This window comes from Vipera berus, assembly GCF_964194415.1.
Source record: "Vipera berus genome assembly, chromosome: 2".
Taxonomy (NCBI): Eukaryota; Metazoa; Chordata; class Lepidosauria; order Squamata; family Viperidae; genus Vipera; species Vipera berus.
Genome location: NC_138203.1, coordinates 166,270,704 through 166,289,497, shown reverse-complemented (window position 1 = coordinate 166,289,497; position 18,794 = coordinate 166,270,704). Strand labels below are relative to the sequence as shown.

At 38.9% G+C, this 18,794-nt stretch overlaps 1 protein-coding gene across 10 annotated transcripts in view; it reads right to left on the bottom strand.

The window, feature by feature from the left end:
* Positions 1 to 314: 314 nt before the first annotated feature.
* MBTD1 (mbt domain containing 1) overlaps positions 315 to 18,794 on the bottom strand; it is a 55,916-nt gene continuing 37,436 nt past the window's right edge. For 3 of the 10 annotated variants that reach the window (XM_081321440.1, XM_081321436.1, XM_081321441.1), the window contains exon 16: positions 315 to 4,394. In XM_081321440.1, coding sequence (XP_081177566.1) covers positions 4,276 to 4,394 — 119 coding nt within the window. In that variant the 3' untranslated portion in view covers positions 315 to 4,275. The remainder of the gene's footprint in view (positions 4,395 to 18,794) is intronic. The other 7 variants (XR_014025643.1, XR_014025644.1, XR_014025645.1 and 4 more) reach the window with 7 other exon arrangements.

Below are 18,794 nucleotides of genomic sequence, written 5' to 3'. Positions count from 1 at the left end.
TAGAGAAAAGTTTCAAATTAAAAATTTGTGATTGAAACAGGTTGGGCAGATTAGGGCTAAACTAAAGCTACATTCAGAGATGCAGGATGAGAGGAACACTACTGGGCCTGTCACAAAATTACACTTCACTCCATGAAACAGAAATAAAACTGATTTGACATTTCTCTCCAATGATCAGAGTTACCATTAGAAACTGTTTAATAAGCTTGAATTAATGCAGACCTATCTCTTAGTGATAATGAAATGGAGATACTTCATTATATCAATATTTTAAAAGATGATGTTGACCCGTTGAGACAAAATTTACCACCCGGTCTTCTTTTAACATTTTTATTTTGTGTAAAAAAGGCAAATTTAGTGAATTATTTTCATCTTGTACACAAAGTTATATTCTTAATGCTTTTTCACATCCATGCTTGAAAATCTGCAGTCTGTTAAAAATGAAAGTAACATTAATTTCTTCAAAAGCAATTTTCACCGAGTTATGTACATTAGAGGTTTTAAATGTTCCCATTTGACCACACAAATAACCAAGAAAATAAAAGATTAAATTTGTACAGATAGTGATCTATATATCAAATACATACAGAAATGATGTAAAAACCATTTTTAAACCTCTGCCTCGATCGTTTTCCAAGAGGCAGAAGCTCATGCTGTTTTTTTTTCCTTTTTTTATATAAATGGCTGAGATTTCACTTAAATATGAAAATTAAAAAAAAATCAATTTAATCACAGTTTTAATCCCTTTCCAATAAAGGATTGTTACCAATATATTAGCACCATAATACAAATATTGATGGGAGTAGGTGTTCACATCACATAAAAATGACAACAATAAAAACAAACAAACACTGAAACCCGTGTTAGTATCAATAGAACAAGAAGTCGATAACTGCTTTTGTATTCCTCTGACTCAGCAAGGAAATTTAAAGCGTGAAAAAAATGTAATATTCTGAGCTGTACAAAGGAGCCCTTGCAATGAAATTTACCTTGCCTGTGGTGCCTTATTTAAAAAGATCTTGCCTTGTGCCAAATACTGTAATATTAGCTGACCCACAGCAGAAGTACAAGTCTCAAACCAATATCCACTCAGCCCCTCCAATCTGATTCCATCCCAGTTTATTGGTGGTAGTTCACAGCAAACTGGAGATGTTATAGAACTACATCATTTAAAAAAATGAAGGTACCCAATGGTACTAAAAGTTTACAGTCATCTGGTTGCTGTTTTTTAAGAGACCACACATAAGCATTACTCAGAATGAACACTGAAGAAAAAGACAAAGAACAACTATTGCGGAAAAAGGTGTCACTCAAGGGTTTCATGGAAAAAAGAATTAATTTCAAGATTTGAAAAAGGTTTTCATATTTTAAGTTTTCATTTAATCAGGTACATGTATCAGGATGTAGAAATGGGAGAATGAGACTCCTGAACGGATAGCGGTACCTACTTGACATAAATGTGTAAATTATCTCCAAAAATCAGAGAATCTGCACTATAGCAGTAATCAAGGCCATTCTCTCCCAGACATAATTATAGGTCTTCTAACATCTTGCAGAATTGCTGGTTCAGCATCAGGTTCTCAGCTGATGTGGTAGGGATTAAATGTGGTTGTGGGGTTTTTCAGGAGCTGCCATATTCCGAGGTAGAAGAGGGCATCTGTTGTTCATCTGGACAAAGGCCATTCCAATGTAAGACTTGACAGAAATTAGTGAAATTCTCCAATCATAACATGCACAGGAATCAGGAAACACTACTGCACTTCATGATTTTCTGCCAATCCTACAGATACAAAATACACACAGTGTGTGTCCACTAGGAATTGGGAGTAACTATGCCTAAATGTATGTTCTTTTGGTTCAAGCTTGTTCAGATCGTATAACTAAATAAGAATCAATTTCTACATAAGTCCACATTTTTATGCTGGCCTCAAGGCAAAAGCCATTAGTACAGACCTTACTCAGGATGTCTTTTTCACAGTAATATCTTTCTGATAAAAATCAGAACAACTTGGTATATAAATGTTATTCTGCAAATCCTCAAGAGTCTCTGACAATGCAGTTATTATACAGTGGCCTTTACGAACCACAACATTCATCCTATCAGTTCTGCATTATTATAGGGGAGCATGGCTGACAGAATTATGATCTGCGATAGAAAAAAATTATGGATCAGTTTTCGATGCAATTCCTTCTAGAATCTCATCTTGCTTTTAAAGGATTTTATCCTACAGGTAAATGGCCTGATGATGTGGATCATTTACATTTGGGAGACACTGGCCTAAGAAATACTGTGCTAAGGGATCGATGCCTTACTGTGATTCAGGGAATCCTTATGAGTGCATGCATATGAGTATACGTGTGCGCACATCTGGGTACACACAAACATGATACAGCTTTTTGCTCCCCTCCCCCAAGAGCAGCTCTTTTTTGTAGCATCATGAACTGCTTTGTAAACCAGGGAAGTTTCAAAAACAGCTGTAATGGAGCACTTGTGAATGAGGGAGGGAAATATATTCCTAGAGGAAAAGAAGAAAGAAGGCAGATCAGCTAAGCCCAGATCGCCCCTTGTACTTCTAGGGATTATGAACATAATCTTTTTAGAGACATAACAATACAGTATGCAGTTTCCACTTATATTCACAATATTTGACACTCGATACTCAGTTTTTTAAATGTATACATGAAGCAGTTTTCAACAATGGCCCAGCTATGTAAAAAAGAAAAAGGAAAAGGAAAAAAAGAGTAGGAATTGTTTTATACAGTCCTATATTATACAGGGAAAAAATGTACCAGAAGTTACTACAAAATTTTACACCATTATCCCCTCTTGCATAGAATGTGGTAAACCTTTGCATATCACAAATGGTATGTACCCAATAACAAAGATAAGAAAATAATCAAAATTGCTGGTTTTCAACTTTCTATGCGTTTAAAAATTTAAAACATTTATATGCCAAAAATTGTCTCTGGGGCTTGGAGAGTTGCTAGTCATAAAGCATTAGATTTAAAGGGTGTAGAGGTTAAACTATAGAATTAATTTTTTTCTAAACCCTACCCTTGAAACAAGAATCAGACAGACTGCTCTAAAGTCGACTTGCTATAACCCAGAAGCAATTACAGAATATAAGCAGTTAATTCCTGAGAGTTTAGTAAATGAACCTTACTGGTAAAAGCAAAACTCTGTGACATATATCATCCCGTCATGACTCCAGAATGGAAATGTCAACATTTTAAGTTCTGTGAATGATTCCATCTGTTAACTTCCATACAAATTTAACTATCCAGGAACAGTTTCCAAGAAATTCAGCATTCATGCCCACACTAGTTATGACAAATTCTTAAGAAAGGTATCAGCAGCCAAGAAAATACTGTGTTCAACACAGGCTACAAAGCATCTTCGGGCAAACCAGCTCAGTTTGCAGCAATCAAGAAGTTCTTCCAAACGCGTAGGGAAGAATAATGCCATCTTCAGGAGCAGACTGCTGCATCATTTCAGGGTGTGTCTTCCATCAGGATGGAAATCAAATCTGTTGCTGTTTCACTAGAAAAAGAGCTTTCAGTTCCTTGCACAAGAAAAAACAAAATGTCCCATATACCAGTTGACATATGGGAGCTTTGCTGATCATGTGTGTGAATATCTCAGTACTTCAAAATATTAACAAGTAACAGCCTCAATAACTTTAATGAAGACAGGGCCAAAGCTTAATTCTCCAAAATCTTAAGCAGATTTGTCAGTATGTCACTGTGCCAGGAGAAAACATTTTAATACTCCATCCTTTCAATTTCTTTTGTTTCATCACCGTGTCTCATGATGTCACTGAGGAAAAGGCAGGGCATGACTAGTGTAGCTTTTCAGTTCAGAAGCTCCCAGCTTGTACCAGAAGGTTCACTCATCACAAACAGTTCATTTGTGTTTTCAACTATTCTACCATCTCATCTTCCTCAAAGGGTTTCCTGCAATCCTGCTATAATTAAGCTTTTTAATTCTTACCAAAAAATTAGAGTATCTTTTTTTTTAACAATCTGAACTTGAAAATATTACAAAAATTCTTTCAAAAGCTTCAAATACAACACAAACATGTCAATTTTTAATAAATTGAAAATTCTTTTTCCCCCCCCACTAAAATAGTTTTCTTGTCCTCCAAAAATTCTGAATTGAAATCTTAACCGCAGTTAGCAAAGTGCCCTTAGTAGAAGCCATCAAATGGTAACATCTGAATGGTAACATCAGTCTTAAGGAAGTCTTGTTTTGTACCATCCTGTTCAGATTTACCCTTAGGGTTCTTGCTTGATGTACTGGCTGGCTGACCCATTGCTTTCCTGATCAGAAGCTCCTTGAAGAAAGCTGTATTCCTCTCCATCTATCAATTCCTCTTTCAGCTGCAGTGAAGATACTAAATATGAAAGAGGATGTTAAAAAGTGAAAATTGGCAGTGATATTGTTCTTTTCATTTCAGAAATGAAAATTTGGCAACATCCCAACTTTTGTTATTCCTGCACAGGAAAATACAGTGCTGCAAAGCAAAACTTCAGAATGAGAATATAGTAAAGAAAATCGTAGGCTGAATTTGGAAATATGTGAATTAAAAGGAGGAAATAAAAGAAAAGGTTAAATATAAATGTATAGATAGTGCTTGCCCTAATTAAAAAGTATTTTGGTTGACTGTTTTTCCCCCCACTACAATCATAAAGACATCTGTTAAAAAGTCAGTCCACTGATTGAAATGAAACCTAGTATTGTTCACAAAGCATCTTCAATGAAACAACATGAAACCACAATACTTGCAACTTAACAAGAAAAAACATTTTCTTCATGGATCAGGATTTTAAAGAAATCCTGGAAAGTTAAAATCGGTTGATGAAGGCTGTGCTTGAATGGAGTAAATACACAACACACACACACACACACACACACACACACACACACACACACACACACACACAAATCCTAACGATGATAAATACATTTATCATAGCTATCTGCATCCCCAAATTAAGATTTGCATCTTTTCTAATTATTGACAGAAGCCTCCCCAGTTTTAAGAAACAAGGTCCTGCATGTATATTAGCACAATATGAAAAGGCTAGGATACAACCCTTTTCTCAAAGCTTTTGTTTTTATCTAAATAAGAGTTATAACAATCTATGCATATAGATGAAAACCTTGTCTGCAATCTGAAATTTGCCAGTCCAGGTAAAGGCTTATGCTTATTCTCATGATGAGTTTATTCTCACCATAAACTTCTGTGCGTTTAACTGAATAAGTTGAATGTCTTGTCGGGAACTAACTACTTGAGTTTCCTTATCATTCAAGATTACATCTGTAGAATAGAATAGAGCTGGAAGGGACCTTGGAGGTCTTCTAGTCCAGCCCCCTGCTCAGGCAGGAGAACCTACAGTTGCAAGAAAAAGTATGTGAAAGCTTTGGGATTACGTGGAGTTTTGCATGAATTGGCCATAAAATGCGCTCTAAACGTCATGTAAGTCACAACAATAGAAAAACACAGTCTGCTTAAAATAATACTACACAAACATTAGATGTTGTCATGTTTTAATTGAACATAAGATGGAAACATTCACAGTGCAGGGTGGAAAAAGTATGTGAACCCCTAGCCTAATGACTTCTCCAAGAGCTAATTGGAGCCAGGAGTGATCCAACCTTAACTCCAACCAGTGTGATGATATTGGATGTGTTGCTGACAGCTGTCCTGCCCTTTAAAAACACACACCTGTTTTGGGTTTACTGGTCTCAAGAAGCACTGTCTGATGTGAACCATGCCTCGCAGAAAAGAGCTCTCAGAAGACCTACGATCAAGAATTGTTGACTTGCATGAAGCTGGAAAGGGTTACAAAAGTATCTCCAAAAGCCTTGATGTTCATGTGTCCACAGTAAGACAGTCTACAAATGGAGAAAGTTTAGCACTGTTGCTACTCTCCCTAGGCGTGGTCGTCCTGTAAAAATGACTGCAAGAGCACAGCGCATAATGCTTAATGAGGTAAAGAAGAATCCTAGAGTGTCAGCTAAAGACCTACAGAAATCTCTGGCACATGCTAACATTTTTGTTGACACATCTACAATAAGGAAAACATTAAACAAGAATGGAGTACATGGGAGGACACCACGGAGGAAGCCATTGCTGCCCCCAAAAAATATTGCAGCACGTTTGAAGTTTGCAAAAGAGCACCTGGATGTTCCACAGCACTACTGGCAAAATATACTGTGGACAGATGAAACCAAAATTGAGTTGTTTGGGAAAAACACACAACACTATGTGTGGAGAAAAAAAGGCACAGCACACCAACATCAAAACCTCATCCCCACTGTAAAACATGGCGGAGGGAGCATCATGGTTTGGGGCTGCTTTGCTGCCTCAGGGCCTGGACGGATTGTTGTCATTGATGGGAAAATGAATTCCAGAGTTTATCAGGACATTTTGCAGGAAAACGTACGACCATCTGTCCGCCAACTGAAGTTCCGCAGAGGATGGGTGACGCAACAGGACAATGACCCAAAGCATACAAGTAATTCAACAAAACAATGGCTTCAACAGAACAGAATACGCCTTCTGGAGTGGCCCAGTCAGAGTCCTGACCTCAACCCGATTGAAATGCTGTGGCATGACCTTAAGAGAGCGATTCACACCAGACATCCCAAGAATATTGCTACACTGAAACAGTTTTGTGCAGAGGAGTGGTCCAAAATTACTCCAGATCGTTGTGCAGGTCTGATCTGCAACTACAGGAAACGTTTGGTTGAGGTTATTGCTGCCAAAGGAGGGTCAACCAGTTATTAAGTCCAAAGGTTCACATACTTTTTCCACCCTGCACTGTGAATGTTTCCATCTTATGTTCAATTAAAACATGACAACAGCTAATGTTTGTGTAGTATTATTTTAAGCAGACTGTGTTTTTCTATTGTTGTGACTTACATGATGTTTAGAGCGCATTTTATGGCCAATTTATGCAAAACTCCACGTAATCCCAAGGGTTCACATACTTTTTCTTGCAAGTGTATACCATCTTAGACAATTGACTGTCCAGTCTCTTCATAAAAACCTCCAGTGATGGAGCGCCCACGATTTCTGAAGGCAAGCTGTTCCACTGGTTAATTGTCTTCACTGTTAGGAACTTTTTCCTTAATACCAGGTTGCTTCTCTCTTTGACCCAACCAGTTTCTTGTCCTGCCCTCTGGTGCTTTGAAGCATAATTTGACACACACCCCTCTTCTTTGTGGTAGTATCTCAAATACTGGAATACTGCTATCATGTCACCCCTATTTCTTCTTTTCTTTAGACTAGCCAAACCCAAGTCCCGCAGCCGTTCTTCATATGTTTTAGTCTCCAGGCCTTTGATCATTTTAGTTGCTCTTCTCTGAGCTTTTTCCAAGGGCTCAACATCTTTTTTGTAATATGATGGCCAAAATTGGTTGCAGTATTCCAGGTTTGGTTTCACTACGGTTTTATAAAGCGGTACTAATACTTTGTGTGATCTTGATTCTATGCCTCTGTTTATACAACCCAGGATTGTGTTAGCTTTTTTGGCTGCTGCTGCACACTGGTGGCTCATAGTCAAGTGATCGTCAACTAGGACACCAAGGTCCCTCCCACAGTTACTGTTTTTGAGCCAGGTCTCACCTAATCTGTACTTTTATCTTTGATTTTTCCTGCCTAAATGTAAAACTTTGTTTTTCTCCACATTAAAACTCATTTTATTGGATAGGGCCCAATAGTTTGTCAAGAACGTTTTGAATTCTGAGCTTGTCTTCTCAGGTGTTTGCTATTTCTGCCAATTTAGTGTCATCTGCAAATTTGATGAGTTCCCCTTCTATTCCCTCATCTAAGTCATCAATGAATATATTGAAGAGTACTGGGCCTAAGACGGAGCCTTGTGGTACCCCACTGCTTACTTCTCTCCATGTGGATGTAGTACCATTGAGGAATACTTGTTGAGTAGTCAGCCAGCTACAAATCCATCTGGTGGTATTGTTGTCTATTCCACCTTTTTCTAACTTACCAAGCAGTAGATTGTGGTCTACTTTGCTGAATACCTTACTGAAATCTAAGTATACTATGTACACAGAATTTCGCTGGTCTACTGATTTGATCAGTTTATCAAAAAATGAAATAAGATTGGTTTGGCATGATCTGTTTTTAACAAGCCCATGCTGGCTATTTCAAAATTACCATTCTAGTTCTCATACATTACTCATTTTTTGACAAAACAATCCCACTTTCTTTTATTTTCTTCTTACTCTGCTTCCCATACCTTTTTAAACATAACTTTCTGCTTTACAATGAAATGACTAACACTTATAATGTTCAGGTCATAGTTTTCATTCATACAAAGTAGAATGTCTTCTTTTTACATACAAAAAGTTAAGCTGCAAAATTGGACATAGAATCCTTATTTCTCACCAGACACAGGGGACTTAACTAACATGAATAGTTGCCATCCCTGGTCTGGCAAAAACACAGAGACTGATTAAGCAAAACCACCATAGGAATAACCACAGCTGAGGTGATTCAAGAGAATCTTTGATTTTTATTCATGTTTCTTTCTTATGAAAAGATGGCTAAGACTCTTCAATATCAAGTGCCTTGTTTCCAGGATCACTCTTTCTAAATTAAAATATGTTAATCATTTTAAACAGTTCTCCTTTTCTGCCATTTACTTCGTTTCCAAAAACATATTTCATTCTAATTCTGGAGGAGCAACTCCACAGCCACAAGGAGTGGCTTGTGGAGTTTCAAAAGACTGTGGTGGAATTGGAGGAAATTAGCATTTCATCCTCTTCCTTCCCAGCAAGCAGAACTTTGCTAAACCCAAATTTGGATCAACGGACTGGCTACCTCTTCAAAATGTGATATGAGTGGAGGATTGAAAAGAAGCACATACAAATATTTAAAGAACCCTTCAATATTGTGTATATGTGCAACATATTTCAAGAAATCACATTTGTTTGAATTATAGACAGAATTAAGTCAGCAATGTTTTGGCAGTACTACAGCCAAGTTGTGAACTTTCAGTGAACAAAGACCAAAGGTATTAAATGACAACTCTACCTCAATGAAATCATTTACTTTACATAAGTACTAATTTTTAAAAAATCATTTTTCTGTGTTCAGTTTCTCATAACATATTAATACATGCATATTCACCACATAACTGCTTTTTTGAGGTAAGCAATATTACACAGTAAAGAAGTAAAAATAAAAAGCTAAAAAAATAAGCATGCAGTAATGAATTAATTTCCCTGCCCTTGTTTCTTTCTCACAATGGAATATCTTACAATTATTCATTCAATTTTTTGTCAAATAACAACATGGACCTTGATAATTAATTTTCATATTTATACTCCCCAATGCATTATACAATGCATTTGGATTCTCAGTGAATATTTTCTGCATAACATATGTACTTTTGCATCCTTAACCAATACCTCTAATGTTGCCAAGATTCCTTGCATATTTGTATATAAATATATTGAACCTAAAGGACATCACATATAATTGTCTTATTGCGTGCTATAATGAACCATTCACTACATACACTTATTGTCCAAATTATGCATACATGACTTCTGTAACAACAAAGCAAAACTCTTATCATATTCAACAGCCAACCTTCAGCTCTGTATTTGCATAAAACATCATTCAAACCTATTCATTTTACCATACACTTTCTCTAAATCAGGGGTGTTAAACTGCCGGCCCATGGGCCGGACGCATCATCAGGAAACCACGCCCACCCCATTGCCAGTAATGGCAAAGAAGCTCTGATACGTTGTACAACGTCACGAGTTTGACATGTCTGCTCTAAATCAACAAACATAAAAAAAAGCTTTGCCACATTCTCATAATTCTTCACTCTTCCTACTGAAGAGCAAAATTCCCATCTTCAAAACCTCTGCCTAGCATAGCTCCACCGCACTTTCTAAATTGTGTGTATTCAATTTATTGGAGTAACCTTGTTTGCCCCTTTTTGATGACTTTCATAACAATGTTATCTCTTCACTCTATATACTTTCACTCTAATTTGTTCCAATCATCCTAAATAACCAAATAATGGCCTGCCTGCATCTAATCAACCTTATTTCCTTCAGTAATTCTCTCAAGCTTTCACATTTATCATTTACAATCATTCCTTTGCTATGAATATGTTACAGTAGTTAACAGGTGATAACATACCATAAAGCAAAATTAAATAACACTAGAATAGTCGAGTTAAATGACAGTAGAGAAAAAGTAGCAACCTGGTTTTTGCATCTTATCTGCAAGAAGACAGTTCCATTTTGAGGTCTGAGCCCTTGAGTTCAATAATTTGGTCATGATTTCATTGTAAATCGAGCAGTGGAGGATATAATGAATAATGTCCTCCACCTGACCAACAGCATTAAGGACAGAGAGGTAAAGGGACATTAAATCCCTTCTCGATAAAGCACTGGTTATATAAACCAGATATTAGGAGAGACATCTGAATTTTTTATAGTGATGGTACCAAGATAAAAATGTGGATAATTGTACCACAATGGCATCTTTATTGGCATTTCTTTCACAAAGCCCATATCAAATATTTTCTCTGTTCCAAGAACTCCCAAAGGTGGTAAGAAATACATTTGTAGGTAGTGACATAAGTTTGGTCCCAATCATGTAATGGAGAGAACTAAGTTTGACAAGGAGGGACTCTTAAAGGCTTACTGCTTTCTAATAGAAGTAGTCCTCAACCATTCATTTAACTATGAAATTCTACTTTTGTTTGCCTTCACAACAAACTAGATCATACCACATCACCCTGTCTGACATGTTATAGACTAGTGGTTCTCAACCTTTTCTTCTCCACAGACCCCCTTTAAATACCTTTTGTGGCCACAGACCATCAAGACTTAACTCATTTAAAACATTTCTTTAAGCCTTCACGGATCCCCCTGTGATGACATCGTGTGCCCCCAGGGGCCCATGACCACAGGTTGAGAACCACTGTTATAGACCTTTTACTCATAATTAAACACAGATTTCAGGTCTCTCTCCTTACTAATAAATCTTGCCCAAGATTAGACCACTTTCTTTCATATCTATTGCACCATTCCATTTCTCTTCCTTTCATAGAAAGATAACGTAACTATTTTTCTTTCATTTTGCTCATTAATCCATGACCCTTGCCATTTACAATTCTTGCATTTCAAGTTGCAAATTTCCATATGTTCCAAATGTTCACACCATTCTACTGTAGGCAAACTGAAATACTACTACGAAATTAAGAACATGCAATAATAAGCAATATTCTCAAACTTTACAGACTTTTCAAAAATTAACTACTACATTATTATTCACAATAATTAAACCTGTGGCTCACGGTAATGTTCTCATTCCCATTTCAATCCTAATCAGATTTTTAATTCATTTCATTTGTGCTTATTATGCTTATTCTTTAGTAACTTTACCCAAGTTTATTACATTCACTGTGGAAAGTTGTTTCAGAACTAAAGATTGGGAAGCGAAGCTCTGATATTTTTTTTTCATTAGGCCTGCATACTTAAAATTAAGGGACGCGGTGGCTCAGTGGGTTAGGACGCTGAGCTTGTCGATCAGAAGGTCGGCAGTTTGGCGGGTCGAATCCCTAGTGCCGTGTAACAGAGTGAGCGCCTGTTACTCGTCCCAGCTTCTGCCAACCTAGCAGTTCGAAAGCACGTAAAAATGCAAGTAGAAAAATAGGGACCACTACGGTGGGAAGGTAACAGCGTTCCGTGCACCTTTGGCGTCTAGTCATGCCGGCCACATGACCACGGAGGCGTCCTCGGACAAGCGCTGGCTCTTCGGCTTTGAAACGGAGATGAGCACCGGCCCCTAGAGTCGGAAACGACTAGCACACATGTGCGGGGGAACCTTTACCTTTTACTTAAAATTATTACCATGCACTTTTAGGGCATAATCTGAAGATATACAGTGCATTCAGAAAGTATTCAGACCCCCTTCACTTTTGTCAATTTTGTTATGCTGCAGCCTGATTCTACAGTTGTTGAATTCATTTTTTTCTCATTAATCTACGCTCAGTACCCCACAATGACAAAGTGAAAACAGAATTTTAGAAATGTCTGTAAAATTATTAAAAAGAAAAAACCTAAAATATCACAGTGGCATAGGTATTCAGACCCTTCACTCTGTATTTTGTTGAAGCACCTTTGGCAGCAATTTCGGCCTTGAGTCTTCTTGGGTATGATGCAATAAGCTTTGCACACCTGGATTGGGGGATTTTCTGCCATTCTCCCTTGCAAATCCTCTCAAGCTCAGTCAGGTTGGATGGTGACCGTCACTGGACAGCCATTTTCAGGTTCCTCCAGAGATGTTCAATAGGGTTCGTGTCAGGGCTCTGGCTGGGCCACTCTAGGACATTCACAAGATTGTCCCTAAGGCACTCCTGTGTTGTCTTGGCTGTTTACTTAGGATTGTTGTCATGGTGGAAAGTGAACCTTCAACCCAGTCTGAGATCCTGAGCACTGTGGAACAGGTTTTCATTGAGAATATCCCTCTATTTTGCTCCATTCAGCTTTCCCTCAACCCTGACCAGTCTCCCAGACTTTGCTGCTGAAAAACACCTCCACACTTCACTATCCCTAGTATTGTGCAGGTGATGAGTGGTGCCTGGATTCCTCCAGATATAATGTTTAGAATTGAGGCCAAAGAGTTCAATCTTGGTTTCATCAGACCAGAAAATCTTGTTCCTCACAGTCTGAGAGTCCTTCAGGTACTTTTTTGCAAACTCCAAGCGGGCTTTCATATGTTTTGCACTGAGGAGAGGCTTCTGTCTAGCCACTCTGCCATAAAGCCCAGATTGTGGAGGGCATCAGTGATGGTTGTCCTTCTGGAACTCTGTCCCATCTCCACACAGGATCTCTGGAGCTCAGAGTTACCATCTCTTACTAAGTCACCTCTCTTACTAAGACCCTTCTACCCCGATTGCTTAGTTTGACCAGGCAACGAGTTCTTAGAAGAGTCCTGGTTGTGCCAAACTTCTTCCATTTAAGAATTATGGAGGCTACTGTGCTCTTAGGAACCTTTAGTGCAGCAGAAATTTTATTGTAGCCATCTCCAGATCTATCTCTGAGCTCTGCAGACAGTTCCTTTGACTTCATGGCTTTTGCTCTGCTACAGTATGCATTGTATATAGAGAGGTGTGTGCTTTTCCAAATCATGTTCAATCAATTTAATTTACAACAGGCAGACTCCAATCAAGGTGAAGAAACATGTCAACAATGATCAAGAGAAATGGGAGCCACCAGAGCTAAATTTCACATGTTGTTGCAAAGGGTCTGAATACTTATGTCACTGTGATATTACAGTTTTTTCTTTTTAAGAAATTTACAGACATTTCTAAAATTCTGTTTTCACTTTGTCCTTATGGGATACTGCGTGTAGATTAGTGAGAAAAAATGAATTTCAACAACTGTAGAATCAGGCTGCAGCATAACAAAATTGACAAAAGTGAAAGGGGTCTGAATACTTTCTGAATGCACTGTATAATAAACTATTTCTATTTTTGTTTCAACAATCTGAGTTGTAAAACTACTTGGATGGGGAACCATCTGGGAAGTCTACAAGTGCCACCTTAGGTTTCCTGAAATATATAGAAAATAATTAAATTAATTGATCAATTTGGCAGGCACAGATAAAAGGAACAAGCCCACCTGGGTCTTTCCTCTTTGGAAGGACAACCACTAACAGTAGTAATGTTTACCTGAAAGACTAAATTGTCCATATTCTGGGAATTTATTGAGATTTTTATCAAATTCAACATTTTACCGTTAAAGCCTGATCCATCCTTTGAAGTCCTTGGAATTTCATATACAAACACTTTTAAGGATTCAATTGGTCTTACATTTTTTGTTTCTAAACTAAAGGAAATTTTACATTTTAAAATGAAATAGTTAAAATAAAAAATATGTAACTTTTATTCTTTCAAAATGTTTAAAAAGTACCTACTGAAATTATCCTTCAGATAAAGAACCAGAAAAGTAATATTTTTTAGAAACACATAGTTCAAATAATTTCCTTAAGGTGAGCATGGCTGGTGTGTGACTATTCAGGCGAGACTGATTAACAGGGGTAGATCTAGCCAATATGATGATTGATAAGGGATGAGAACTTCAGTTTGAAAGACCATAAATTGTGATAACCCTATACTAAATAATTATTGTCAAGAGCTACAGATTTCATCCTACCAAATAGCTGCTTCAGGTCTACCAGCATGGTTAATTCATACGATTAAGACTCTTTAGAATGATTGATAAAGAGTTTACTCCAAAGTGGAGGAACATGCATTGAAAAATCAAAACCAAGACAGGATTCTTATATATGCATGAGGAACTCTGTATGTAACCCTGATTGGAGATATTATATTTTTATTTTATTTATTTTTATCTCAACTTTTATTATTTTAAAAAAATAACTCAAGGCGACAAGCATACCAATACTCCTTCCTCCTCCTATTTCCTTTACAACAACAACCCTGTGAGATAAGTTGGGCTAACTGGCCCAAAGTCACCTAGCTGCCTTTCATGCCTAAGGTGGACCTAGGCTACCTTCCTCCTTTTACAAAGCAATATATTTCTTTCTGGTGTTTATAAATTCAGTGAGCTCCTGTAGCAATCTCTCGTCTCTAACCTTTGCTATTCTGGAAATGCAGTGTAAGGCATTGCTACCAAATGTCCAAGATAAATCATATTAAGACAATAACATATTAAAATAATTAGCTTGATGACATTTCATCCTCCAAGACATTGTCCCCATGAAAAAAAAAATGCCTGAAGACTAGGTTGTGCTGAAATACAACAAATTTAACATTAACATTTTAAACATAATCATAATTAGAAACATACTTATTCCAGATAATAAGATTAGCGTTTGAAGAGGTGAAGTGTAGTGTTTGGTTCAATGCACTACAGAAATGTAATGGGAGATGGGGATGCATAATGTACAAGACTTAGTTTCTTAATTGTTTTGAAGAAAACATGAAGTGTAGCATTCATGAAAATAAAGCAGACGTTGAACATTTTGTTTCATTAGTAATTATAAAATGTTCTAATAGTTAGCATTAGCTAAGTAAGTGAAAATAATTAAGATAGGGATGTAGTGACAAATTATATGGATAAATCAAATACATCCCAAAGAAAACACACCTAAGTTCTTCTGTTTCACCCCAGCAGAAACTGGTATAATCAAGTACCTTATCAGAATTCATAGTTCTTCAGTGACTAGACATTATCAGGTACGTGCATCTTGTTGCATGGTACAAAATAGACCTTCCCTACTGTGTATCAAGGTAGCTATTTGCAGACAGCAGACAAAATCTGGTTATGTCATGCAAACAATAGGTTATACAGAGATCTTTATTACTTGGGACATGCACCTATCTATTCACTGGAACATGTTACATAGCAGTGTCCAGGTCCTGCCAAGTGAGAAGATAAAAGGATTTCTTAGAATGAAACAGAACATACCATAAAATTTTGTATGTTTCACTTCAGATATGAATCAGACTATATGTAGAATGAAATCTATGATCTAGCCAAGACTGCATTTTGTGGAACACTCAGAAAAAGGAGCCTTTTCAACTTTATTACAGTAAACTATAAATTGGTTTGTTTAAAAATTCAAGCAGATCCTCTCCTCATATAGTGCTACCCATTCCACAAGAGAAAAAAAATTAAGTGATATTCTCCACTGACAAACACCGAAGCAATATAGCCTTCCAAATTTATTTTTTATTAGCTAACCACTTTCAGCACAGACTGACATTTGTGTCAGCCTAATGCACCTTATCTGAACCTTAAATGAGCCTCAAGTCATACTAATACACTATTTTTCTCTTGTCTAAATGGTCAAATATTTATAGAGAAAAGTGTTTCTCACTTTCCAATCAATTTTTGGACCTAAACATGAATGAAGTTTTAAAAAAAGTGAATCACATTAAGCTTTTCAAAATGCCCTCCAACAATAAAAATAGCTGCTTCACAGTTTTTTGTGTTCTTCAGATATCATGCCCAGACTATAAAAGGTCATTAACAGCCTCTTAGCACTTAACCCTTTTACCTCAATACATTCACTCTATTTCTACCTTCATTTTGTTTTGGGAAGGAATCTGGTGAATTCTTTGGCTACACAGAAATCAGGGACTTAGCACTTGTGATTAATTCAATGAGATGGGCTCATGGGCTGATATGAATGTTCTTGCTGTTTTTGGATGAAAAGTGAGGGTGGCAGTGAGCCAGCATGTTACATGCCTGACCATGCTTGGTCCTCAGTCAACTTTCTTCTCATATCATGAGGTTTTGTTTTTTTACATGACCAATTACCTGTTTTGAGGCAGGGATTGAACTCTCTGCTAGTCCGGGGAGGCTGGCAGGCCTCCGGGGATGTCTGTGCTGGAAGGGTTCGATACTGAGGAGTCAACTCTTCATCACCAGAGAAGCTCCTCCATACCCCACCTGTCATGAGGCCGCTCGACAAACTGACAGGCTTCTTCCCAACTGGTATCTTCCTCTCTAAACATCAAGTCAAACTAAAGTAAAACACTTATCAGTGCATTGAGGTAACACAAGACTAAGCACTCACTGAGAATGGCCTCCACTTGGTGCTTCTCTTACTGTATAGGTCCTAATCTCCATCAATGAAAGCCAAGGGGATTCACTTAGAAGTTAACTCTGGTGATTTGTGGCAAAATCAAAAGATTCTACCAGGCATCCTTCTATTACAATGTGTTAGGTTTTCACATTAACTTACATCTCTAACGAAAAGCTATTTAATTCTCTTAATCACCTATACCACTATTTCTCAACCTTGGCAACTTTTAAGATGAGTGAATTTCAACTCCCAGCATTCCCCAGCCAGCATGAGTTGAAGTCCACTCATCTTAAAGTTGTCAAGGTTGAGAAACACTGAGCTATATCTCGGATTTAACACTGCTGAGTTAAAACTGACAAACCAAATATAACTCCAGATATAAAATTTAATTTAATTTAATTTAATTTAATAACATTTATATACCGCCCTTCTCCCTGAGGACTCAGGGCGGTTCACAGGGCAGAATAAAATACCAAATACAAACATTAAAAAGAGATTAAACAGTTGCCCTAGTTAAAACAATAGAAGTACAATTCTAAAAACCCCAAGATAAAATTAAGAAACCAAAGATAAAACAACCCCACCGATCCCCATCAGGCTAGGCCAGCTTGTACAAACAAAAACGTCTTGAGATCGCGACAAAAGGAGCGAAGATCGGGCGCCATCCGGAGCTCTACCGGTAGCTGATTCCACAGCTCCGGAGCGCCCACAGAGAAGGATCTCCCCCTGGGGGCCACCAATCGACATTCTCTGATCGGTGGCACCCTGAGGAGGCCCTCTCTGTGGGAACGCACAGGGCGCAGGGAGCTTGATGCCGGCAGCAGATGTTCCCTAAGGTACTCCGGCCCCATGCCATGGAGGGCTTTAAACACCGTTACCAGTACCTTGAATCTCACCCGGAAGACAACTGGCAACCAATGCAGCTCACGGAGCAGAGGTGTAACGTGGGAGTATCGGGAAACTCCCAACACAACTCTCGCGGCTGCATTCTGTACCAGTTGGAGCTTCCGGGTGGTCCTCAAGGGCAGCCCCATGTAGAGAGCGTTGCAGTAGTCCAGACGAGAGGACACGAACGCATGAGTGACCGTGCACAAATCATCCCGGCTAAGATAGGGCCGCAACTGGCGCACCAGGCGAACCTGGGCGAAGGCCCCCCTAGTCACAGCTCCTATATGATCATCCAGGGTGAGCCGTGAATCTAGGAGGACTCCCAAGTTGCGAGCCCTATCTACGGGGGGTAATAGTTCACCCCCCATAGCCAGAGGTGGAATGTCCGAATAGACCCGGGATGAAGGTATGCAAAGCCACTCAGTCTTGTCGGGGTTGAGTTGAAGTCTGTTCCTCCCCATCCAGACCCGAACCGCCTCCAGGCAACGGGACATCACGTTGAGGGCATCACTGGGGTGGTTTGGGGTCGAAAAGAAAAGTTGGGTATCATCAGCGTACTGATGATACCCAACTCCAAAGCCACGAATGATCTCACCCAGCGGTTTCATGTAGATGTTGAACAGGAGAGGCGAGAGGACCGACCCCTGAGGAACTCCACAAATGAGAGACCTCGAGGTCGACCTCTGCCCCCCTGCCAACACCGACTGCGAACGTCCCTGGAGATAGGAGGAGAACCACTGTAAAACTGTGCCTCCCACTCCCAGTCCCCTGAGACGCCGCAGCAAGATACCATGGTCGATGGTATCGAAAGCCGCCGAGAGGTCTAATAGGACTAGAACAGAGGAATGCCCCCTGTCCCGAGCCCTCCAGAGATCATTCACCAGCGCGACCAATGCCGTCTCCGTGCTGTGCCCGGGCCTGAAACCCGATTGGTACGGGTCTAGATAATCCGCTTCATCCAGGACCAGAGGGAGCTGATGCGCCACCACACTCTCAACAACCTTCGCAAGAAAGCGAAGGTTGGAGACAGGACGAAAGTTGTTCAATACAGCTGGGTCCAAGGCAGGCTTCTTGAGGAGAGGCCTCACCACCGCCTCCTTCAAGACGGCGGGGAAGATACCCTCACTCAGAGAAGCCGATATAACTGCCTGGAACCAGCTGCGTGTCCTCTCCCGGGCTGCATAGACCAGCCAGGAAGGGCACGGGTCCAATAAACATGTGGTGGTGCTCAGCCTCCCCATGATCCTGTCCACTTCCTCCGGAGTCACAGAATCAAACTCCTCCCAGGTG